The 26953-nt window shown below is 43.5% G+C and overlaps 1 protein-coding gene across 1 annotated transcript; it reads right to left on the minus strand.

Moving 5' to 3' along the window:
- Positions 1-21280: 21280 nt before the first annotated feature.
- On the minus strand, positions 21281-24849 carry LOC115764159 (protein fork head). The gene is given in 1 exon segment (XM_030707037.1): positions 21281-24849. A coding segment is annotated over 1 exon segment (2058 nt). The 5' UTR covers positions 24670-24849; the 3' UTR covers positions 21281-22611.
- Positions 24850-26953: the final 2104 nt, after the last annotated feature.

The raw sequence follows: 26953 nt of genomic DNA on the forward strand, positions 1-26953 counted from the left end.
AGGTTAAGCCGACCTACAAGTATTCAGATATATACCCATACGTATATATATATTTATATGTGGGTACCTGTGTGAGTGTGTAATTTTCACTGTCGCTATGTGTGAGTTCTTTTTGTAGTTGTTGTTCGAATTCAATTTAAAATGCACGTAGTTATGACTGTTTGCTTAAGTTTTTGACGGATATTTTAACGATGTGAGCTCAACACAAATTCACTTTAAATATTTTCGAGCAACAGCTCGCGTAGACTGAGGCGGGAACTCAGATCTATACATATATAATATATATATAGAAATCTCTCTATGTGTGTGTGTGTGTGTGTGTGCTTGTGTGTGTAAATGGGCGACAGCGTCGGTGACAACGTTCGCGTCCCACGTCCCGCACCGCTGAGGAACGACAACTGCAAACATGTCGAGATATTCACGTCCGAGTGATAATGAGATGCGCGCCTTTTTTTCGAGTCGCTTATTTTTGTCTTCTCCATTTGCATCTGCTTCTGCTTCATCGTTTTGTATTTTCACTGATAAACAAGATGGAGTTACATTTTTAGGTTAATTATGTGTTAAAGTGTGGGGCCGTGCACGAAGTCTCCTTGTCGAGAGAAAACGTGAAGGCTGTCCATTATATAAAGCTAATGTTGGCATATGTATTAAGTCATAGGCTGAGCACTTACGATTCACTATCCAGGTATCTAGACCATAATCAATCTCTTTATACTTATATAAAACTGCTCATCCTGACTGGCTGATCGACTGACTAGCATCCAGACTAGGAAGCTGTAAGTTTAACTGTACTTCCTTTATGTTGTCAACAAGATAATGTTTTGGATTATTCCACCCGCAAGTGCGTAAAGACACGGTTTATAAAACTGTTTTTCTTTTTTTTACCATCCGATCGCCCTAAGAAGAAATTTTAGAAATTTTACCCACAACTGTTAAAATTGCTATAAAACGGTTTAATGCCACTTGTTTAACTAACTCTAACTGTGTTCGTAAAATTCCACGCTTCTAGGACTGAAAATTTGGTTAAAAGATTGTGTTATATTATATAGGCCTGAGCGAGGCGCCTTGTGATTCAAAACCAGAAATATGAAAACAAATTGAAGCTTCAGCTTGTTGTCACAGATATCCCCTGCTTATTCGCCTCCAATTTTCCGTATGCTCACATTGAGAGTGGGGCGCATTTGTGCTAAATTATCAAAACTCACCAAATCAGACATCGGGCATTATGCAAAATTGCAAGACGTTTGCTGATGCGGCAGGTTGTTGTCGCCGTGCTCGTCCTCGCCCTGGGGTAAACTGGCCGGCTGCTGATTCATTAAATCAGGCCCGAAAATGCTTGTTGTTGTCTAGTTTATGGGCACGGGCCCTCAAAGCAAAGGCGAACCAACAACCGCAGCGTTGCACTATACGAAGGCTGTGCAAATATTTTACGCAAATGCCCGGCCCCGTCATTGCACGGGCCCGCTTGGCCATGGCTACTACGGTTTGGGCCACTGAAACGAAATTAATTTGTGTTTATACATAATATGCCTGGTCCGGTGCCGCCCTACATACTATATTCGCCCAGTGCTCGTGCTGTGTGTACATACTTAAATACATACACAAGCCTGTGTGTGTGCGTGTATGTGTGCGTGTGTCTGTGAATGTATCTGGTTGCTGCAATGAAATTTCATTATGAATATGCCGGCCAGCATCATTATCAGAGCACCAAAACACGCAATGCTACACGCTGCAAAGGATATGCACACACACCCAACACACACACACACACACACACACACATACACACCCAGCATATAAGTATATGCGAACGGTTTTATATGAGCTGCTGCAGCTGCAGCAATGGAGATGCAGGCAGGCAGGCAGCTAACCGAATGGAGCCGGAGTCGGATCCGGATCCGGAGCCCGACCGAAAGAGAGAGAGACAGAGCGCCAGATCCCGAGAATTTTCCACTGCTGCCGTTGCGGTGGCTTTGGTTTTGACTGTTTGCTGTTTGCTGTTGGCGCTGTTGTTGCGGTCGGATAGACAGCGTCCACCAGATAGACAACAATAATGCACATGTGTCTAAAATTGAGTTTAAATATACATAAGCGAGGGCAGTTTAATACATTTCCAGCATGTATTCTCTGATACAGTATATATACTGTACTATAAGGAATTGTTAAAATGCGATAGTTGATAAGTTAGGGTACTTATAAATTTAAATATCGCAAAACCATCTTTATCTATCTGAAATATTAGCACAACTGATGAAAGTGGTATTTATTCCTTTTTGAATAGAAAGATAATAACGATTTTGCATGAGGAGCAAGGCATCATTATTTTGACCTTCAAGTCGTTGGATAAAATACAAATTTTGTCCTTTTTCACTGGCACTGCCCTGCATCACTTGTGGTAAGCAAGGGGAAGAGTTCGCCACAGCTCTCAGCCCTCTCAGCGAACTCCGGCGGAACTCTAGAGTAAAGGTCGGTATCATATGATATACCTTATCAAGTAGCCTTTCATCCGAAAGTAGTTCATGTCTTCCTAACCCCTTTGCATGTATTAATCTGAGTTATACTATAATAAGTGCGAAGCTAGCGGCGAGTGTGTGTGTGTGTCTCTTGTGAATATATACACAGAAAGCAATTTAAATATTTGTGAATGCAGGGTATCTCCAAGCGGGACACTTCCGACTAAAGTACTCTTCTTTAGGATTTCAAATGCCTATAGAGTTGAAGCATCTCTCATATAATAAGCTGGCTGAATAAACCAATTGAACCATTTATAAATAGTTACAGATTATGGACAAGCTATGCAGGTGCCATTTCCACACATCTAGCACACACTCCCAATATATATTGTTTCTTGAATATAGAACCTAAAGTGGGCCCATAACAATGATGCCACTTGAGAGGCATGTGTGTGTCAATTTTTTTGGAATTATGCCGCGTTAGCATAAAGTCGTTGATTCATACGATTGACTCCGCTGTGCAAACTTAACTGCCTGTAAATCGGGTAAACTGTTGATGCATGGGCGGTATTGGCACGGGCCCGCCACAGTTCCCGGAAACGCCCCAGGAGTTGGCTCAGCCATCAGCCGTAGGCCGCATGCATATGCAGGCGATGGCGACGCGAATCGGACTCCCTGCCGGCTGATGGCTGGCTGTGGGTTGTTGGCGCTGGCTGCTGCAGTTGCCGCAGTTGCTGCAGTTGCTGTTGAGCAATCAATCAGCGAGCAAAAGTCAAACATTGACTTACAATCCAATCCACGGATTTAAATTGACGTATTTACCTGTGCAACGAGCGCCGTAGACGTAGACAATGGAGGCGGCTCTTGGCCGGACTGGTTGCCTGGCGACTTGCGTACCCACACCTCGACTGGCATTAAATTGGGCGACTCGCCAAATTATTGAGTTGTCGCCTGCAGTCGACCCAATATCCAATGGCCTGCAGCTGCAGTAAACAGGACCCGGACCCCAATGGGCGTAGCGGGTGGCTACAGGCCACATGCTATGGGTGTGGGTATATGCGTTCGACTACGGGCACGCTGTTTGGCCATTAAAGCTTCATATTTGTCTTTTGAATAATTCAAATTACTAATATTGATTCTAGCCACGAGTAAAAAATGTGAACGCATTGTGCGTGTGTGTGTGTAGTTGAGGCTATGCTGTAGCTGTACCTGTTGTTGTTGTTGTTGTCAGCATTGCCATGCCACAATAACAACAAGAACAACAACAACAGGAATACAAACGGCAACAACCGTTCGCCTAACGCTGACGCTGACGTTTGGCTGATTGGCGCCCCAGTCGTATACGTAATCAACGAATGTTGACCACGTCCGGCAGGCACCACCGACGTGTAGACGACATACATCCACATCCACATCCATACATAGCAGCAAACGATATATGCTTGATTGGATACGCGCGTATACGGAAAAATACCAAACGGCCATCAAAATGGGCGCCTGTCATGCAAGCTCCAAACTCTCGGCACTTTGGGGCTCGGGGTTTCTTCTTTTTTTTTTTTTGTTTTTTGGAGCTGTGTTATTTTTGTTTTTATTGACAGCGGGAGGGATAGGGAAGGGGAGAGAGCAGAGGCCGAGCTTTTAACTAGTGTAAATAAGGTCCTCATCAAATTGTCATAAGGACACACAGTCACATTCGAACACACACGCAAGCGCCATAGACAGTTAGTACCGTAATATGCATGCCCAGCAATTGTAGCCAGACACGCCAAGCGGTCTCCGTACAGGTGTGCTGCACACTACTCGATCGGGAAATACCACTATATAATGACGTTTGCTTCTTTGTTGCTTTATTAACATATTCTGCCAAAATTTATAAGCTATGCTGGCATAAATCATATTATATATACATCATATTATATATACATCATATCATATATTACATAAAAAGTAAAGGTGTGAGCCAATCGATCAGGAATTCAAAACCAAACTTTTTTATTTCAAAAGAAGTTTCGCCTAAAATGCAACACTTTTCTGGGCTCCATCGACAAAGTTAAAGCCTTAAATATTGCATATATATTTCCATTTTCTGATATTTTCTTCAATAAATATAAAATTTATTTATTTTGCGCGAATTTCGCATATGAACATAATTAAACCTTCCATTGTTTTCAATACAAAACACAATTGTAATTTAAAAATTAAATTAATTTAAAAATAAATAAACACTAAAATAAAAATGCATGCAAGCTTAGTCTGGCTCATAAAACAAAATACTTAAAAAATATATACAACATAATAGATATATATTATCTATATTAAATTCTTAGGCAATTGTTATTTAATATTTTGTTCGGAATCGAGAGTATTAAATTTGCAGCTTTAAGTTTCTTCCAGATTGCCGTAATCATTAGGAGTTCATAGTTTTATTGGGGTCGCCAGCCCGATTCGGCGGCCGTTGTCCTGCGGGAAAGTGCCTGATTGATGGCGCACGATAAACAAGGCCAACTATTTTCACTGACTCCAATGTTTGCCTTTGCCGACTTGTTCTTAATTAAGCCAGATGGTTAGTGAACAGCCGCCCCGACCGCCCAGCCTGCACCTACTGTGTAGTTGGGTCAACAATCTGACGAAAGTACAGCAGTACAGCAGTACAGCAGTCCAGCTGCCATTTTGTTTCTGGCCTTAATCAGCAGACATATTTGCCGTGCGGCAGAGCCGATAAGAGCATAAACAGATTGAGTCTGCCCGGGCTATATATAGACGCTTACACACAGCCGCAGCTCGACCTTTTCGCTGCTGTTATCTCGAGCCGTAAGAAGAAAGAATTTGCTCTGTTCTTGTCACTGTTTGCTGTTCGTTCTGTGCGTTGACGCCTCAGCGGCGGATGCATTCCTCTGGCAGCTTATCGCCAACCCCGTCGACTGCCGCTGTCTCATTATATGACGCGGGAGCGGCGGTCCCTTAGCCATGTCCATGCCCAATCCCAGTCCCTGTACGGATCCCAGTTATGACTCCGGCGGGATCTCTCATTATTTGCATTTATGCAGCGCTTGATTAGATAAGCGGCCGATATGCGTAGTTGGTGCGCGTCTTCCTGTTCCCAGGTATCGCAGATAATGTGGTAGATTCTACGTAGAGCGCGACTTTATCGTATGCCAGAGATAAACGACGGGGTCTTAACGTTTCTTTCTTGTTCACATTGTTGACAAAGTGCAATTTACAGCTTTTCCGAGAATATGTACAAAATGTGCCGCTCCGTTGGAGTTTAATAAGCCCTCTAAAACACACACACACACACGCACACAAATCTACTCCAATATAAGTGTATGTATGTACATGTGTATGCACATACCTGAGTCGAGCACACCTTGCTAGCAATCGGCTCCACCCCGGTCGCAAATGCGCACCACTTCACACACGAACTGCGGCTTCGGCCGGGGCATTCCCCCTGACTTAATGCTTTCGCAAATAGTCTTTAAATATCCGGCCAGACGTACAATTTTAGACTCGCTTCAAAAATCAAAATATTAGCTGCAAACAAATAATCACCAAAAATTGTCGCGTCTTCGTCTTTAGTGCTTGCTCTCGCATAAAATCGAAATCATATTTCTGTTGCTCGGCTGCGCTTCACCTTTAACAATGCGTCAAACTAACCCAAAGCACTCAACCCGGCAAATATTGCCGGCCCAAGACCAAGAAAACGAGCAAAAGCAACATCTCAAAAAAGGCTTGACCAGAGCTTGGTGTGAAAAGCAAAAGCAAAACCAAAAGCAAAATTCCAGGAAATTCTTTCGCATTTATCTACATGGCACATCCATTAACCGAGCTTTTAGTAATGGACACTTAAGCCACAGGCATTGGCACATTACACAAGTACGATTTGCAGCACAACAGACCACAAATAAGACACTCAATGGTTGTAATACCTTAATGTGAAGCGAGAGCACATGAGAAGCTATGAAATGTGCCTGAAAGTCTATGTAAAGCTAGTTTAACTGAGCTCCACTCCCCCTTAGCTATAAGTTCATAGAGTAAAATGATCTGTTTAATTTTCACATCGTCAAAAATATGTAGAGAATTATTTAGTTGAGTCAATTTCATAGTAACTTTAAGTAGCTTGTGTGTCAAATGTCAATGACCTGAAGATCATTGAATTAATAAACAATTGATCTGTTGTAAAAATTCGAATCCTTTTCATATTGGGCTCCTCTTAAATGGGCTGAATAACAGTATGAACATTTTTCTTTCAGCTGCATTGCTTGCTTTAGTTATTATATGAACACGCTCAGACAGACAGACTTAATCATAAGTTAATTAGTCAGCCTGTAAATGAGATTAAGGGTTATATTACCTACCAAGATTATATTATTAATCTTTGATTAATAGAGAGCATATATGCCCTGTCAATGGCTAGCTAATTGTAAGCAGTCCCATTAACATATGCAGCTTCTGTGTGCGGTCCCCCCTCCCGCCCGGGCAAACTGGAAGCCAGCAAGTGGACCCACTTCGATTGGCAATCGTAGTCGTGCTTCGATTGTTTATTATTATCACCTACAGGTGTCGCTTCATAAACATTTTCAAACAAAACGACGAAGTCGACTGGCGCTGGCTGCCAGCTCGACGAGGCTCGTCTGTATGGAATTGAACAATTGCTGCGTTCGTTTGTGCAGAGCAAATATTTTACAAATCAAGCGCTTTTCTGATTTTGTAAATGTGGGCTACCAATTTCCCTTGGCACACACACACTCGCATACACACGCACACACACAGGCAAGAGCATATATTGACACACAACGAAAGCGCAAGTCATTGGCAATGTGGCGTGAACGCAGCAGAGACGCCTCCTCAAAAGATCTACATACATAAGTAAGTATAAAAAAATAAAAGAAGGAGCCGGTCGACCCCCCCGTGGCCCCGTGGCCCCGTGTAGTCTATGGGGCCATGGTCTCTGGCCCGTGCCATGCATTGGCTGTGCAGGTCCAAAAATGGCATGCTACTAACAATATTTAACTGGAAAATATTTATTATTTACCAATTTGTTTGCTAGGCTAATAACAATAATCACAACAACAACCACGTTCACAGCAGACAGAGACAGAGACAGAGACAGTGCGACAACAATGACAACTTGATATAAAATATTAAAAAAAGAAAAAAAGAACGAAAAAAACCTCAGTCATAGTCAAAGAGTGCGCCCCCATTTGGGGCGTCCGACTGGCACAGTCGTTCCTTCCCACTTTGTGACATCCAAGGACGTTGCAACGCTTTGAAAATCGAATACGATATAAAAACAACAACAACAACAACGACAACAAATATTCACTGGCAGCGAATGCATGCCACTGCCACCATTTTGCACTTGGCAGACATGCGCTAGACGGCGGCTTGTGTACACTCGGCTCGGAATTTGCCTGCGACTGGGACTGAGACTGAGACTGGGACTGAGACTGGGACCGGAGCGGAGCGGACTTCAACTGTGTATGGTATTGGGTACTGGCTGTCGACTGGCAGCTGCTCTGGCATCCTTGCCAATGCTGGCATTGTTTTTGTTTGCCTTTTTGTATTTCTATTTGCTCGCAGTTTAGTTTGAGTTTAAATTTATTCCCACTGACTTCCTGGCCATGGCCAAGGAATACGTGGGCGTCACAATCCACATTCCACGTTCAATTTTCCACTTTCAATGCTCTCCACACAGCGTTCGATTTCTTGTTGATTCCGTTTTCAATTTGGTGGCACGGCCTTGCCACCTTCATCATCATCATCATCATCATCATCATGATCATCATTGGCAGTGGCTGCCACAGTCGTCGTCGTGCATTAGAGCTGAAGTTGTTAAGCAGCGCTAGATAAGTGCTCGAATAAACATAAATAATAAATGACATTTACTAAATAAAAATATTTGCGTTCGCATAATATTTGAGCAGCAAACTCAAACTCGACAGCTCCAGCGATTGCTCTATGGGCGCCTCTTTGGCTCTCTCTCTCTCTTTCTCTGTGTGTGTGTGTGTGTGTTAGTTGTGGCACCCAGTAGCCCAACATGGCCGACACACACACACTGATGCACTCCTATGATGTCTATGTGTCCGTTTGCCGTTTTGCTTTGGTTTTTGGCTGATTTCGGAAGCAATTTTGGCACCAAAACGAACGTCGCGCTTCACGCTCTGCCTCTGCCTCTGCTGTGTATGTGTGTGTGTGTGCGTGTGCGTGTGTGTTTAAATAAAAAAAAGAACCATCGCAAATTTGAGCTTTCACTTTCATTTGTTTGCTATAATAACAAGGCGCAAGGTAGCGTATTTGAAGAATGTATTGTGGCTCCGCGCATAAATGAGAATTTAAAATACACGAAGATAGACGCACATTCTCTAGATTTGACTATTCTGAGCGGTATATCTGGCAATTGAGTTCAACAATGTCTATTCCCTCAAAGAGTGATATATCTGTGAATACAAAATCTTATAATTACATTAAAAAGTTTTTTGTTTACCCATTATTTTGAACAATATCCTTTAAAATATATAAATTGGTATATCCAAATAATTATTTACTGGAATAATTATACTTGGAAAATAAATAAGGTTGTCAACAATTTGACTCATATAATAAGGAATTGTAAACATCTTTAATTTAGGTGATGGATGCTCCTTATGGGTCTGTTCACACAAGAAGTGTATCCGACAGTCGCCATCCAACCGCCATGTAACTCCGGAACCAGTACACGGAACATGTACTGAAATTTCACCACACGTATACTAATACACTTGTAGGTACCCTTGTAATGTACTCTGAAAAAATGAAATAGATGAAAAATAACCTTCAAGCTAGCAAAACGTGTTTTTCTTTAAAACCTAAAATAAATTTGTGCAGAGCAGAAACGCTCCCCCAACGACGATTCATTCTAAAGAACTTCACCTGGAAGCCCTGCGGACGCCCTACTACATCAGGGTCCTTTCTTTATGGGAAGCTGAAAATCCATGCCTCTCCGGTATAGTTGGGGGTCTAGGATTTGATGGGTTACTTTCGCGTTCAAATTCGTTTTCAAAGATCATTATGAAAAATCATTTAAGGAGCTTTTCACACTTTTTGTAGAATCCAAATGCGATTTAAGGATTTTTTGGACCAAAGTTTTTTTTCCGATATGCTTCTTACAAATATATTTCTTAAATTTAACATAATACATCTTCTTTAAAAAACTCCCCCCAGAGCATGTTTTTATTCTCCGTTTTTACGCTAACTTAAAAGCCCACAGATTTTCAATATCCAATGATAATTTTCTCGTCTAATTATGCAAACTCAATTAAAAAATTTCCATTCAGTTTGTTTCTTAAGACAGAATACTTCAACGCTAATGAATAAAAGGAAAAGAGAAAAGTTTTACAATCTTACTTGAAAATTCACGCGGTATTTGCACAGCCAATTCAAATTATTTCAAGTAATTGCGTTTACTTCAGTTTTTCTTTTACATTTTTTCTTGCACAATTGAAAAACCAACCCAAACATGCAATTAACCAATGGCGCAATTAAAGCACACTTAGTTGGGGCAAAGCAATTGTTAAAGAAAAGGCAGTTAATCTTTAGTATGTTAGAAGCTGAAATATTGGCATAAACTAATCTTGCAAATATTTGTCGTGACAGGTTTCGGGATAAACAATTGCGCCCTCTCGAGTGCCGACGAAATAAAAAAGCCATCAACAACTGCAACAATTTTGCTAAGCCGCGACAACAAATCATTCAGTTACAATAGAAAAGAATGGATGACAAAAAAAAAACAGTTTTTGTATTAACTGCCTCGAATGGCAATTGTATTAACGCCGCAATAATCAAATCAAGATCATCGGGCGGGTGTTTGACACCTCCCCTGCTCCGTCTTTACAGCATATACGGCACACACCCCCTGCCGGCCCAGGGGTCATTCATTGAAATCAAAGCACAGCCGCTGTGGCAAACTATTAACTGTTAAAATGGCAAAAACCCATGAAATCCATGAAAACCAAGGCACAGTTGGATTAACATCACAAACCTGACGGGCACCACCCCTGCAATCAGCGCTTCCTCTCACCACACCCCACCCCACCCCATTCCCCCGCACGTACTGTGTATTGTGACCTGCTCACAAATTGCCCGCGCCCCTTGCAGTCACACAAATGAATAATGAAACGCTTATTGTCGCAATTATTTTATTGCCCTGATATCTGTAGCCTCAAAACATACACCCAAAACGACGACGACGACGCAGCAGAGCATCGCAGACGCTGACGGCGACGGCGACGGCGACTGCGACTGCGACTGCGAAGGCAACGACATCCCTTGTCCTTGCTCTTGTCCTGGCTGACGCTTGGCAAACGATTTTTGACGTCGATTTTATAAACATTTTGCAAGGGTATAAATGTCCTGGCAGGGTATTAAAATATGCTCACGACAAATGTCAAGATAATACGCTTAATATAATAATAAATAATACTATTTTTAATATAATAATAAAAATTCTTGTAAGACTTAAATTGAAATAGTTAAAATTTATGTTTAATATGAACCATATCAAACCAGTTGTTCAAAAAACTCCAACCGAAACAAAAAATATTCTCTTAAGAATAGTTAGGATTAAAAAATAAAACATCTTTTGAGGAAGTAAGTCCCATAAATCTTTTAGGGCCAGGATATTAAACCTGTCACCTATTTGGTAGATGCCAATTCTGTGTAAAATGGGCAATTTTAAATAAAAAATTAAATTATTAATATATTTAAGGAAATATTTTGATGCGGAAAACCAGTTTCGTGAACTATAGCTCAAGTCAAGAAGTTGGTTTGAACTTTTTATGCGCATTGCAGATGTTATTTTATAGAATAAATTCCGTAACATACAGTTCATATATAATATACATTTTAGAAATGTTCAAAGAAAGAGTATTTGATATTTGTGACGCTTGCATTTGATTCAACTGTTTTGTTTTTGTACAAGTATGTCCAGGACAATGCACTCGGTTCGCATTCAGGCAGCAGCAAGGACTCTGCGCTGTATATCGTAATCCTTGCTATTATTTGGGGTTGATTGCTCGTGAGTCGTGCCCTTCTTGCCGTTAGGGGTTGCTTGGGTTTGCCAGCGCCTGCGAATGTGGCTCTGTCTGATCCTGTGCCTGTGCCTGTATATTGCCGGAAGAGCCAAAAACAACAACAATGCATTAGCACTTTAATGCGGCTAGTGAGCATGAAAATGCAGAAACAAATGCGCGCCCATTTCAATTAAATGCTACATGGGGGCTAGCACAACACACACACACCACACACACACACACACAACTACACTCTGAGCACACAGCATCAGTAACAATAACAGCAACAACTTTGTGAACAACACACCGACCTCCCCTTCCCGCACCATCCTTCCTCCGTTTGCATGTGATGGCAATTTATTTCGAGGGTGTTGATGGGCGGTTGTTGTTTTCATTGGATTTATGTTGTTGTTATTCTAATACCCCGCGCCAAGTGCCCAGCTAAACAACCACGCGAAACGTATTTCCAATCAAAAGGCAGCTACTCACCACCGAACCAGGTCCAGATCTAGCTGGATGTCGGGCCAGGCAAACCTGCGTGTTAAATGCCAGCATATGTGAAAATAAGCTGTGACAAATGGCTTAATTTAGTTGTCAAAACGCAAGCGACGACGCCAACGATTGTTTAACATGTTTTAACATAGTAAAAATATTGGCACATTAGCCAAAGATAACACAGTCGGGCGCAGGCGGTCGTTGGGTGAACTTAGTTTAGTTGAAGCTTTGCCAGTTGACCTGCTGTTAACATTTGGCACATATGCACAAACAAACTAAACAGAGATACTTGACTTGAGGCGAGTGCGGCTCCTTGGGCCTTGCACCTGCCGTGCCGCATGTCAAACCGTTTTCCATTTGCATGTCAAATAAAAAAATCTTACGGCCCATAGAACATCTGCTATCATTTGGCGATGGGGTTGCTTTCGAGCGGCGCCGTAGTCTCTGTAGTCATGATTGACATTCAGTCGGATAGCGTTCTGGGCCTTATGAATGGGCGCCCATTGTGAAGTCGTCGGAAAAACATTTCAATTGGCGGCAGCTACGGGGCAGGTACTTAAGCTGGCCCGGCGACAATGCAGCCGGCATCTAGCTGGTAGCCGAGCTGCTTTTATTATTGGCATTGCACCCGCGGCGACAGGCGCTAAGCTTCGCTCCGTGCATCGATCAATTACGGCGGATTTGCGCGACCAGACATTTACATGTGTTGCGGTAAGCTTTGACGCGGGGGTGCCAAAGCCTCAGAGGTGTATATAGTATAGTCAGTAGTATGTAGTATGTCGCATTGTCTCCGCATTAGTTCCTGTTAGCTGTTGGCCGTGCTCAATTGGCCAGAAAAACTGTTTGAGCACGCACTCAAACACATGACTACAAAAGTGCATTTGCCATTTTCCTGTTTAGCTGATGCTCTTTTTTTCGGTTTTGTTGTTGTTTGCATTATTACTTGGTTGTGGGGAATTCCGCCTACTTAAATCTTTTTGACTTGCAATTCGGAAATGCTGGCTTATCCTGTTTTCTTTATTGGTTAAAGATTCTGTTGTTGCCTAATGTACGCTTTGTTTAGCTGGCTTAGCTGTCCAAACAATCGCTTCAAACCAGCACCGAGCTCAGCTCCCACTCTCAGCTCGCTCGACTGTTCTCATGGGCAGACATATGTACACGTATGCGTATCTTGCAGATTGCTGTCCATTCTCATTGATGAATGCACGAATAACTAAGCCTGCCTCACGGGCACAGGAGCAAATTTATCTGTGAGCTGCAAATGTTTATAAGTATTTTTTACAATTATGTATTTTCAAAGATACGTTCATGTACAACAACTACTGAGGACACGAAACACCATGTGTGTGTGTATATAACTTCGAAAATATTCATATCTGTAAATAATCTTAGACAGCAGCATTAAGTGACTCAAGGTGCTGAAAAGATCCTTTTCCTGGGTTTGATATTATGACTAATAGGAAGGCAGAATTACTCCTCCAATTACCTCTCCGAAATGAATGAAAATATATGTCACATTCAGTTAACTTTAGATATAGCTGATGATCCAACTGAAGATGTATTCCAATATATAACTGAAGGCCTCATTGATGAAGACAAACTGATCAAAAAATGAAAAGCAAACAGTATTTAGCTTAACAATCAATATGATAGGCTGAATATTTCTGCACTCAACTGATGCTAACAAAAATGGTTCGTTTACTAATTGAAAAACAAAACTTAAGTTAATTTCCAAAACTCTCCTGATCAATTTTTATGCTGTTTCTTGCTGAGAATTGTTTCATGCATAGTTTATTTAAGAGCAACTGGTTTATCCAGCGTGCAATGGTAGCTTCTCCATGAAGTCAAATAATGGGAGCAGCACATGGCAGTTCAGTATAAAAACGCTGAAATTAGGGCAGGCGGTTTGTGTGTCAGACGGAGAGAGAGAGAGAGAGAGAGAGCGTTTCCTGTGAGAAAACGAATGGCTGGCCTGGATGTGGCTGCTCCTCTAGAGGACTTGAGCGATTTGAAGGACAGAAAGGCAACACATGGACCCTATCCCTACGGTCAAACGTGAGCATTGTTTGGCATGCTTCTGCTGCTGCTGCTGCGGCTGCTATTCTGCTATTCTGCTGCTGCTGCCTTTGCAGCGATTGTTGCTGCTGAGCTATGCAAATCCAGAAGCCCAACAAACAGACAGACGGAGCGACATGGTGACGGATTGGGCTGCGGGTGCGGAGGGCGCCCACTTGACAAATACCATTTTCGAAATTGAAAGACAAACTTTTGAACAGTCGACATCGTCTGCTGGAAATGGAAATGAGACACAATGTGCAGCAGTCAGCGTGGAGCGTGGAGCGTGGAGGCATCCGCATCCTGCTGACGAATTTGCTGAGTGTGTTGATTTGTTGATTCGTTTCGCCTAATCGCACCACCACCATCAGAGTCAGCCAGCAGCCAAGTAGCCCAGCAGCCAGCAGCCGGGCTGCAGACAAACTTGTCCAGTTTGCGTATTGTCCCAGCCATGGACCGAACCCGGCCCGGACCGGACCAGACCGGCCCGTACGCAAATGTGTTTGTCCTGTGCAAGGACATGTGTGCCAAAGTTTAGCTCTACAGATATATCTGTCTCTGTTACACTGGCTCGCTGACTCTGTGCACAAGTGGAAATGTGTTGAAAATTTATTGACATTATTCAATTAATTATTGTGCAAATATTTTAACACACACGCACGCACGCAGAGGCTCGTAAGTGGCAGGGAATTCGCCATTAATTGTGAATTAGATTCCATGAATTTGCTGCGTCTGCTCTACTTGTTGTCCTTGTCAAGTGTGCAGCACACAAAAGCGGAGCATCAATCAAACAGTCACCCAGTCAGTCAGTCAGTCAATCAGTCAGTCACCCAGTCAGTCAGTCAGTCAGCCAAACTGTCGCTCACTTGTTCATTCATTCATTTATGCAGTGAAGCATTTTGCGCAAACATCAGGCGCCAGTTCCCGGCTTCTCCAACGGAATAAAGCATGAGGATGCGCCAGCTGCGCCATTGACCATGTCCGTTTCCGTTGGCCCCACCGGAAGCGGTCGCTATCCCGGCCGCTCCCTGTTGCCATTGCCTCTGGTATCTGGCTGGTATTCTATTTCTGATATTCTGTTGCCATTGTTTTTGTTGTTGATGATTTCACATTAATTTCGGCTGCGTGTGCAAATAGATTTTCAAATAAATTGAATTAAATTAATTTGACGAGCACGCATCGATTTGTATTTGACTTATGCCAAATACTAAACATTCATTCTGATGCGCTGCAACAGTTTTGTTTTCCTTTCAATTGCTAAATTAACTAAATTGCTTTTTAATTGAAAATATGACAAGTGCAATTTGTACATATTTTCATTAAAAGCCAACCATTTTACGTACTTATAAGCGAGCCTCAAAACGCATATTTATGTTTCAGAAAATTACCCATTAGGTAAATTAAAATATTTAGTTCAATTTATAAATTACACAAAGTTGTTTACCCAATAAAAAATTTAACACTATGCAACAACTTATGGCCGCTTTTCATGATTGATATTTTTGCTATGATTTTTTAAAATCTATTGATTTAGAAAAATGAGTATGAAATATAAGAACAAGAATGTTCTATTTAATATAAGAAATTCAATAGTTGAATAAATGCTCAAATTGTTTTTGCGAAAAGTTTAACAAAATTGAACTTTTAAAAACTAATATTTGACTGCATTTAAGATACATTTAATTACCTTTGGATGGGCCTTTGCTTGCTTAAATGCACGGGGAAACTAGAAAATTATAGACTTTTATGTTAGCATGCTAAATATCGACTTTTTATATATATATGTATATATGATATAGTTATCCGATGTTGATAAGATTTTTCACATATATAGGAAGCATAGTGGTTCTAGCTATCTTTAAAAACCAAAAACAAGTAGTTCATTCAAGAACTTAATATTAATAAGATTTTGCGCATAGATTTAAAAACATATATACTCAAAATTATTGAAAATCCATGCGATATAAGAGTTCAGAAATCTATCAGAAAATTTCGATGTCATCAAACGGGATTATGGGAAATTGAATTATTTTCATGAATTACAATGCAATTATGATGAATGTATTTTTATTACTTGTCAACATCTAAGCCAAGCAGGCTGATGACGTCACACTCGCAAGGCAAACTTTGTTGTAAATATTGTAAATGTTTTCACATTTGGGCCGAATTTACCATGCCCACGTTTTAGTACACAATTTCGACCCAAAAGGTCGACAATTTGTCATGACAAGATCTTTTATATATATATATGTGGATTTTGTAAACAAAAACTAGTTTATTTCATTCTCATTTTCATTTTCTTAGTTTTCTCAAAGAACGTACAAATTAAGCTCTGGCACTTTTATTAAATAATAGATAGTTTGGAAATTTTTTTTTCATATAAATTATATTATATTTGTGTGCACTTTAGCCGTCAGTTCTGTCAATTTGTGAATATTTATATAATTATGCATGAAGGCTCGGGTGAAAATATTGCTGATGGTTTTTAGGGGCGATTGTCGAGCAAACATGATCCAGGACATTTATCATATTCCAATGATTTTAGCCGCAAGCCCAAGCATTGGCTCTCGCCCGCCTGCTTTCAAAACACAATTTGGTTATTAGCAGCGTTGCCGGCGTCGTCTCGCATTTCATCCAATCTAGTTGCTGCTGCTACTGGGGCTGGCTGCCTGATAAAGGTGTGTTGCGGCTGCCAATCGATAAGCGGCTGTCGGCGCTGCCCTTGCTGCCAGCACATCAGTCACTGTCACAGCGCAGAGCTCGAACCACGGGCCACCAGCAACTCGCCAGCCAACCACAAATGGCCGCCCACCCACCCACAACTGCCGAATGTGATTAATGCGTTGCCGCTGCAGCTAAGCTGGACTGCAGATACAGAGATACAGATACAGATGCCCAGATATGAGATGTGAGTGGTGCTCTACATGCCAAAACTTATGGCAGCGACTTCTCAGATTATGCCCCGTTAAACTTCACACTCGTGCCGATGGGCGATTTGTTATGTTTTGATTGCCAAGCACAAAACTGGCAAAAGCAGGACGCGTGGCAGTGTATGGCAGCGTGGTCCAGCAGTGATTTCGAGGACACGTGCCCGCATTTTCGGAACGTAAGGTTTCACGGATTAATTTCAATTTGCTAGCGAGCGAGTCTGGGCAGGCGAGGGGGAGTCGACTGCTAAAGCGGGGAAGGCTTTGCTGCTAATTATGTGTGGAATGTTTAAGATAAACAAAACACAATGCAGCAACGCCGACGTCGACGATAAATGCAGCAGCGGCAGCGGCAAAAAGGACAACCCGGCAAAGACGGGCACTTGTCAGCCGGAGCCAGGCTCGCTGTTGTTGTTGCTGTTGTTGCTATTGGCCTAATCCATAAGTGTCGCTCAGAGGCACGCAGCGGCGGCAAGCGCTGATAGAGCACACTCACACAGGCTGAGCAGCAGAGAGCGCGTGTGGCGAGGAGCCAGAGCCAGAGCCAGAGCCAGAGCCAGAGCCATAGCCGTTGCCGGAACCGGAGTCGAGAAGGGGCATAATGATGTGGCGACTGTTGACATCGACATCGACGCGTCATCGACAGACAGCCCGGCTGGGGGGCTTGGGTCTTGGCCTGGGTATGGGAATGGGTATGGGTATGGGTATGGAGTCGGAGCCAGTCTGTTGGTCAAAGATAACAGCAATTTATTTTCAAGTCATCATTTTAATTATCCCGTTCGCAATGTTGGCCAACCTTGCGAATGGGCGCGGCGCGCATTAAACGTGACTACAACAACAGCAACAAGAACACGTTGGCAGCAGCAGCAGCAGCAGCAGCAGCAGCAGCAGCAGCAGCAGCAGCAGCAGCCATTTTGCTCATTAAAATATAATATGTATTTTTTAATTTAACAGAAATGTTTGCACAAAAATTTCCTCGAAACAAAGTTGAGCTCCGTGCGTTGTCTCTCCGCAATTCCAGCTCCAACTTCAACTCGTTGCCCGAATTTGTGTCTGTCTCCGGCTAAACGGGGTTGGGGCCAACTGAAAATCCTTTTTGGTTTTTTATTCGCCATTTGGCTAACACGAAGCAGACCGCAGACCCAGTTCCAGAATCAGATCCAGCCCCAACACCAGTTGGTCCTGTTGTTGCGGCCCCGCCTTCGTGCGTTTTTCATTTTACCGTTACCGGAAGCGTTCATGAGAAAGTTTCCGCTTTCATAACCGAATTTTAATTAACTTTCGAAAACCTAATTACAAAGTATTATTATAATGAAAAAGCAGTGCACAAAGCAAGCGAAAGGGGGCGGCCCATAACACGGTCACGGGGCGGGGGCACGGGCACGGGCATGGCTACCCAACCAGCGGAGCGAGCTCTGGCCCTGCAGCTAAATAAAAAGTGCGGTGACTACAACGATGTCGACTACGACGACGACGCAGACGACGACGACGACGATGTTGCCTCCGCCATTGCTACGTGCGCTGTCTTTGCCCCTTCTATGCACTGGAAGGGGGGAACGAAAACGGGACCGGAGACGGGGCTCTCTGTGACGCTACTTCCTGTGTATCCATCCGGCATAAGCTGACTCTGCTGCTACTGCTGCTGCTTTTACGTGTGCGCCGCATTGGGGAGCAAAAAGGGTTGCCATTTTTATAACAGAGTCTCTTTTGTGTCCCCCCACCTTGGCTTCGTTGGCAGCCCCAGTGCCAGCTGGGCTCTGTTTAGCTTTCTGTGTCTCGTTTCGAAATTAAATATTCCATTAGAAAATTACTACAAGATTGTGGTTTTTAAGAGCAGCAGAAAAAGCTTACCAGCTAATTGGATGCTCCCTAACCCAAGGCCCACTCTCCACAACGAGATCGAGACTAAACTAAAATTCGCTTTTTGTGGTTTAGCCAACTGGTCCAAATCGGTACTTTGATTTGGTATTAAAAGTAAGCTTACGCATAGATGAAAATAGAATATGTTAATAAATAAATACAAATATACATCCATTTTTCTCAAATTAAAATGCAGCAGTACTTTGTCTTAAGGAAAACTATTTTTTTATGTCTAACATTCAAATGGACAATATTTTAATAAAAAAAACCGTCTTGTTGTATACACAAAAACTAACCAAAAATAGCATAACAAATTCACACAACTAAAATTTGTATGATAAAAAATAAATCAACTATTTAAAAATAAAATTCCAATAAAATATTTAAATTTTGCTTAGGGTACGTATGAATTTGAGGATTAGAATCTATTACAATATTCTTATATCTTATCCTGATCAGATAATGTATTAGGATTATTAATCAATGTATGTCCCAGGGATAAGTGTACAAGAGTAGACTTTGGTTTCGCTAGCTTTGTCGCCTTTTCATTACTTATAATTCTCAAGTGGTTATAGCTTCAGACTGAGGAAAATGCCTTGCAAAGTGTTGTTGGACTGGAAGCTTCTTGAAATAGTTGTAGAGACAACCTGCGCACACTTGGAGTTTATACCTTGTTGTTATGAACAAAACTGACCTCGAATCAAACAACATTATTTATAATAAAATATATTGCACCGGACTGCAACTTCTAAGTTTATTTATTTAACATTAAAAACAAACAGATTAAAGCTTTTTCGTACATGTACATGTATATTCTTCCTTATCACTGATTGACAAAACTACAAAAACGTTAGTATAAATATTTTAAACATTTTCTTAATTAGATTTTTAGTCTGCAATGGCCTTCCATTCAATGTTTACCAGCCAGTGGAATCGCATTCATTTTTAATGCTGAACCAAATGTCATGACAATTTGTGTAATTGTATTGTGACAGCAATTTCGGCTGGTGGGATTGGTTGGACTGTTGCTTAAAGCTCAAACTTTTTAAATCGAATTTTATATGCAATGCCAAAATCGTCGACTTGTCTGTTATATGTAAACATAAATACATATTGATCGCGTGCACAGGCGAATCAACTTTGCCTGCTTTGGCATTTATTAACAGATAGCTAGAAAACTGACAGACTTGAGAGCTCGAGCACAACAAACCCAAGCCCCCTGACTGGCATCGGGTTTGAATTTCTTTGCAGAGCGCATGTCTGACATGAAGGGGCTTAGAATATAGAATGTGAATAAAATGCTTGTGGGTGGTGGTGCGGATGGGGTCATTTGGTGGAAACAACCCCAAAGCACAGATTTGAAAACCAGTTCAATTCCGAGGGGGTTGCTTGCGACTAAAATGAAGAAACTCCGAGCAAACGTTGACGGCACTCACAATGTCAAGGAAAGAAAATCGAAATCGAAGCGACAACAAGCCAACGCCATTTTATCGTGTCTGTCTCGTGTCCTCCTCCCCCAAACAAAGCGGCACTTCTGTGCGAGTAAAGGCCATAAAAAGTATTAAAGCAACGGCTCAAACAAATTGATATACATAGAAAATGGTGACCTTCCAAGCTGCTTAATTAAAAAGACAACAGCTTGTTAAACATGACCGGATACCGCACACCGCGTACCACATGCATCGCACCAAGCAGATAAGTGTCTAAGGCGCTGGAAAGGTACTTTATTCGTGAAATATAAATGAGAGCCCAGACCAGACAAATTGTAGATTCTTGAAATGAATCACAAAGATAAGCAACCATGGGCTCAGCAGTTATATATAGTATAGGTAGGTATACGAGGCACTATACTATATAGTCTGTGTAAAGGGTAACTGCGTCGGATCAGTCGTGGTTGTTGTTTATATTGCACAGATAAGAAGCAGATAGGGAATCAACCAGTCCTAGGTGTCATATGTATATTACCAGCTAGCAAATAGGGACACAATGCTGCATTTGGGCTAGGGCCAGGGCTTGGTGACTATCGCACTAGTCAGGATAGTTGTTGTTGGCATTTGTTTACCTTGTTGTTTCGTTGCAATTTACGAGTGCACAGCGATAAGTTTTTTTTTTATCAAAAACGAAAACAGGAGAGAAAACTGCACTCTACATCCGAGTCGCGATAAGATAGGCAAGAACTCTTCGAATCACACGTTGAGTTCGGTTTCAGGCCACAGGCGCTATCGGTCGTTCCATAGCTCGATCCAATCAATACAGAAAGTCTTGTTGGAGGTCAGTTGTTTAAATAAACAATGGCAGCGCTTTGATTAGCCCATATGTATGTACCTTATGGAAAGTTCAAACGAATTGATGATATATTTCATTTTTTTTTATATTTCAAACATTAAAATAGTCTTTTTTTTTTAATTTTTGCATGATTTATAATATTAATTTTAACTAGCTTTAGATTTTGGAATTTCATTATTTCATTTTATGTTGACATTTATGAATTTCAATGCGTGTATTTTACATTGTGTTTTATTTATTGTTTTGTTTATTTTCTTCTTGTTTTGTTTTTTTTTTTTTTGCCATATTTAAACTATTTGCATTTATTAAGTTTAATCAATTAGCTTAGCTCAATGTAAAAATGCGCCTGTATGTGATTTTGTTTACGCACAATAATAAAATTAATATTAAAAATTATTGAATAATAATTGCAGTTTTTTCGTTCTTTGTTTTGTTTTTTTTTCGTATTTTGTCTTGCTTTTTTATTTATGCTAATTAAATGTTAAATGCTATACAATATTTGTTAATGTTGTGTAGCATACAATTTGATTAATTCTCAAGTTAGTTTAAAATTTTTTGTTATTTGTTTTTTTTTTTTTTTTTTTTTTTTGTTTTGGGCGTCGAGTTTAATTTTAGCTGCCTTAAATACGATATACATACACATATATTTATAGACTATTTACAAATTGTCTTAAGCCTAAACGAATTCGTACAATAACAGAAAACGTACAATGCAAATAAAAAATGTATGGGTAATTGTTATTGTACACACATATAAAAAAGATGGAATTAATTTATACATTAAAATTATATGATAAAAACGTGACGTTTCCAATGCATGGCCAAATTTTGTTGCTTAGTTCGATAAATTTGAGGATTCTTGGGGGGTCTTGTCTTGAAATTGTTGTTGGATATTTTCTATGTGTTTTTGGTTTTTTGATCATTTGCGATTCGAATTCGATTGCCTTTGGATAAAGGATTTGATTTATAAATGAACATTACACACAATCCCGCTATGCTTTTGCTCTCTCCTTCTTTGTCTCTTTGTGTATATATATATATCGGTTTCTTTCACACACATTTAAAATGCTGCATGTTTGTAATTGCTTATATAGAGGATAAACAAATGGCACGGAATTTCTTGTTTTTTTAGCAAACATAAATGTTAACAAACTTGTTGTGCTTAACGGCTAATACAATTACCTAAATATGTGGCCGTTGTTGCGCTTACAACTACATCACTTTTTTCTTGAATTCCTCAACAGAACGAAAAACATAAAGGCAAAGACTAAGCAAGTGCTTGCAGAAGAGTAGGTTGATTTATTTACAAGTGTAGGAGCCGTACTCACGTGCCCGCGAGCTCAAAGGATGCGCCCAGGTGCTAAAAGCCATTGAACAGTCGCCCGCTAATTGGCAGCCCGACAGCCCGGCAGGCCGACAGCCCGAACACTACCATGTCCGTGATTCGGGCCTGGCATCATACACAAAGCCGGGCCTTGTGCCGCTGGGCTACAGCAGATTCTGCAACGCGGCGGCACTGTTGAATGTCAAACTGTGATTCCAGTTGCGGTAACTGGCCGCAGCGGCATATTGCTGATAGTTGTTGTAGAGCTGCTGCTGTGCCGCCTGATGCTGCTGCAGTTGCTCCTCGCTGAGGTCGCTGGTAATGTTGGAAGAGTCCTCCTGCAGCTCCGCCGACAGTTGGCTATGCAGCAGCTGCTGCTGCTGCTGCTGCTGTTGCTGCTGTTGCTGCTGCTGTTGCTGCTGTTGCTGCTGTTGCTGCTGCTGCTGTTGCTGCTGCACTGAGGCGGCCAGCTTTTGGGAGTAATTGACGGCCACCGCTGGCTTGCTGCTGGCCTTGGTTGTGGTGTTTGTAGCGGATGTCAGTTGCTGCGCCGCCTGTTGCTGCTGCTGCTGCTGCTGTTGTTGCTGCTGCTGCTGCTGCTGCAAGTGGTGCTGCTGTTGCTGTTGCTGCAAGTGTTGCTGCTGGTGCTGCTGCTGCTGATGCGAGCCGCCGCCGCCGCCAAAGCGCAGCATCTGCTCCGCGCGCCCTTAAGCCAGCGGATACTGGTGATGTCACAAGCTCGTGGTGCCGGCGGGCGCATGATAGCCGAGACTCTGGTAGTACGAGTCCTGACCTAAGGCAGCGTGTGAGTTGGTGAGCGGACTGAGCGCATTGTAGCCGGCATACTGGCTCATGTCGTACATCTTGATATCCGCCTTCGACTCCGTGGGCAGCAGGCGATTGATCGAGAACGGATGACTGGAGGGCGTGTAGCCGGAAGGCTCCTGTTTCAGTGGATGCATCGACGAGTGGTAGTCGCTGATCAGCGACGGATGGCACCGATTGGCCATCATCGCGGACAGCTCCTCCTGCTGCAGCTGGTGGTGCTGGTGATGGTGATGCGTGGGCACGTGCTGCGGCTGCTGGCCGAGGCAGAGCTCGGCGTTGGCATGCAGCATGGCCAGCGCCTCGGCATCCTTGCTGTGCGCTGCGCTGAGCACGTTGACGCCCGCCAACGCCACGCCGCCGCCGCCGCCCGCCTCTTTGTGGTGCTGATGGTGCTCCAGACGACTCGTGTGATGATGATGGTGCATGTGATGGGAGTCCTCGTGATCCTTCTTGCCCGGACTGGTTGCCTCCAGGCTACTATGCGACGGACTCTTGTGCAGCTGACGGATGGCCTCCTTCTTCTCATCCTTGAAGCGCTTCTGGCGACGCAGATAGCAGCCATTCTCGAACATATTGCCCGAGTCCGGATGCAGTGTCCAGAACGAGCCTTTGCCCGGCTTATCCGGCGTGCGCGGAATCTTCACAAAGCAATCGTTGAAGCTCAGCGAGTGGCGTATCGAGTTCTGCCAGCGCTGCTGGTTCTGCCTATAGAATGGAAACAGGTCCATGATGAACTGATAGATCTCCGAAAGGGTCAGCATGCGCGTCGGATTGTTCTGTATGGCCATCGTGATGAGCGAGATGTAGCTGTACGGCGGCTTCGCGTGCGTATAGCTGCGCCTGTATGTGGTCGGCTTGTCAACGCCACGCCTAATTGAATTGGGTGAGCCGGGCTCCATGTCGCGAGTGCCCGGTGGCATCGTGCCATAGCCGCCGCTCAAGCCGGCCGCCGACATGCTCGCCGCCGACATGGCCATGCAGCCGCCCATGTTGCCCAGGGGCGAGCCCATGCTCGCATAGCTCATCGAGCTCGGAGTCATGCAGTTGCCGCCCATCGAGTTCATTGCCGCTGCGGCGCCCATGCTGCCGCTCATGCTGGCCACGGCTGCGGCCGAGTCGAGCACACTGGCGCCAAAGGTGGCTGCCGCTTGTGGCGACACGGACGACATGCCGCCCACTGTGAGGCCCATGCTATTCATGGTGTAAGCCGAGCGCGCCAGCGGACTCATGCTGCCGCCATTCGAGGTGGGATGCGGGTTGTTGTTGCTGGTGGGGACCGCACCACCACCGCCACCACCACCACCGCCGCCGCCGCCGCTGGGTGCAGTGCCGCCAGCGCTGGACATGCTAACTGGGGCGCTGCTGGGCGGCGGCTCGGCATAGAGCTTCTGCATTATATCTATGGTGGTCTGGTGGGGACTCCCCTTGAGAAAGCTGTTCAATAGTTGCGCCGTTATGTTGCCGGCTTTTTTAACGCGCTGCGTTTAAAATGCAAATGCAATAAATTTAAAACGCGTTCTAGCGACGCGTTCGATGTATACAAATTAAAAATGTAATCAAAACTTTTTTGTATCGTATTGTTGTCGTAGTTGATGTTGTTGTTGTTGTTATTGTTGTTGTTGTTGTTCAATGCACTGTCACTGCGTTAATTAATTTAAATATTTGCTGCATTTTTGTGCACTGCACTGCTCACTTGTTGTTGTTGTTGTTAGATGTTGTCTATTCTTTAAGGGATTGCAGCTTTTGTTGCTGCTGCTGCTGTTGCTGCAGGTTTGGCTTTGGCATTTGTTTGTGCACTTGTCGCTGCTCTTGAAGCTAAACACTTTGATTAATTTATTTGTGTGCGCCGCTGATGCCTTGTGCAAATTTGGAAATAAAATAACGTGGCAAATATGACTCTATTTTAATGCGCGCCGCGCCGCAACGAACCGACGCACGAACTCGAATTGTTAGCTGGCTTTTGGCCACTGAGTCTGAGTCTGAGGTTGTATCTGCTGCCGCTTTTGCTGCTGCTGAGCCAACTGGAGGCTGCTGCTGCTGCTGCTGCTGATGTTCCCGTTGCCGTTGCCGGTGCTGTTGCTGTTGCTGGTCCGCTCGAGTGTCTCTTTGGCTTGAGCTCTTGAATGTGACTGTTTGCAGAGGGGAACGCTTGTCTACTATTTGGCTTGCGCTTGCTGCCAACAAATATTGTTCGAGCCGCGCTCAAGTGCCGCGCCGCGCCGTGCCTACGATGACGATGACAGCGACTGCGACGCCAGCAGCGACAGCCACAGCCGCCGACTCGCTCTCGCACATGGCCACGCACGCCCTGTTCCCGTCTCACACTCGCACACACACTCGCACACACACACGCACACAGACAGCGGCAGCTGGCAAACCGATTCACCACCGGTTCCGAGGTCTTGCCAATGACAGGCTCCGGTTCTCTTACGTACACAGCGCGGGCAGCGCACGCGCATTGGCCAGCGGCCTCTTGTGTTCACAGAGCAGCGCCTGGTTGCCAAGACAACAAATGGGCGGAGCCAAAGCCTGCGGTGAGCGAGCAACGCCCTCGATGTTGTCTGTGCTAGCTCCGACACACATACACACACACACACACGCACACATACAGATGCAGCGCTGAGCGAACTAATGTTGTGTGAGCGACGCCATGTTACAGTTAACGATTTTCTCTAATGCGATCAATAATCGCGCGCTCCCGCTTACACGCCAGGCAGAGGGCCCCAGCCCTGCCGGCTGAGACGCTGTGTTTAGCCAGAGAATGTCGACGGCGTTTTTGACAAAAACAAAAAGAATGTGTGCCTGGCTCCAAAGAAGCAAGACATTAATAATACCAGTTTGTGTGCGAGTGTGTTTGTGTGTGTTTTTTTCTTGCTTCCTTTTTTAAAGCTAGCACATTTGAGGTTAAGGTACGCCAATGTCACACTCATTCATTCACATTCGTTGCGAGGCGTCGCGCACAACAGCAGCAGCAATCGTCAGCAGCAGCAGCAGCAGCAGCAGCCGCAGCAGCAGCCGCATCTTTCTTTTTTGGCAAGTCATTGCGAAAGTGACCCAGTTCTGGGCTGCGTCGTCATCATCCTTCTACCTGGGCTGCAGTTCATTGATGCAATACTGGACGCGTGCAATGTGGAATACTTCCTCAAGCATGGACCATGGACCGCCGACCACGGACCGCCGACCATTTATGGCCATGGATAAAACGCATTTTAATTTCGGTTGTAAAAACTTTAAGCAATTTTCGCTTGACGCCTTTCATTGTGCATTCCATTTAACCCTTTCGCTGTTAAAGTATCTTTCAAGTCAATGTGTGTGTGCCTGTGCGTGTGTGTGTGTGTGTTTGTGTATGTGTGTGTTTGTACTTACTCATCATCACGGCCATAACTGCTTTATGGCCAGGGCAATTTGCGTTTTGTAGTGCGTCCGCATCCGCGTTCCCGCTCCCGTTCCCGTTCCCGTCCACGTTCCCTAACCGGTGCACACAGTTTTTCAATGAACATTTTTACCCAATTATATGTTACCTGAAAGGTAAAAATGCGCGGAAAACCCAAGTTGAAACCGCTTGTGCAGATTTTCGCCGAGTCCTTTCTATATTTCCCCAATATCAAAGCACGCAAATTAGTTGGGCATTTGCCGGAACATATTTGGAGGTAGCCCACCTTAATGGCATTTATTGCT

This window comes from Drosophila novamexicana, unplaced genomic scaffold (genome assembly GCF_003285875.2).
Source record: "Drosophila novamexicana strain 15010-1031.04,08,12 unplaced genomic scaffold, DnovRS2.1 tig00000817-arrow-arrow-pilon, whole genome shotgun sequence".
Lineage (NCBI taxonomy): Eukaryota > Metazoa > Arthropoda > Insecta > Diptera > Drosophilidae > Drosophila > Drosophila novamexicana.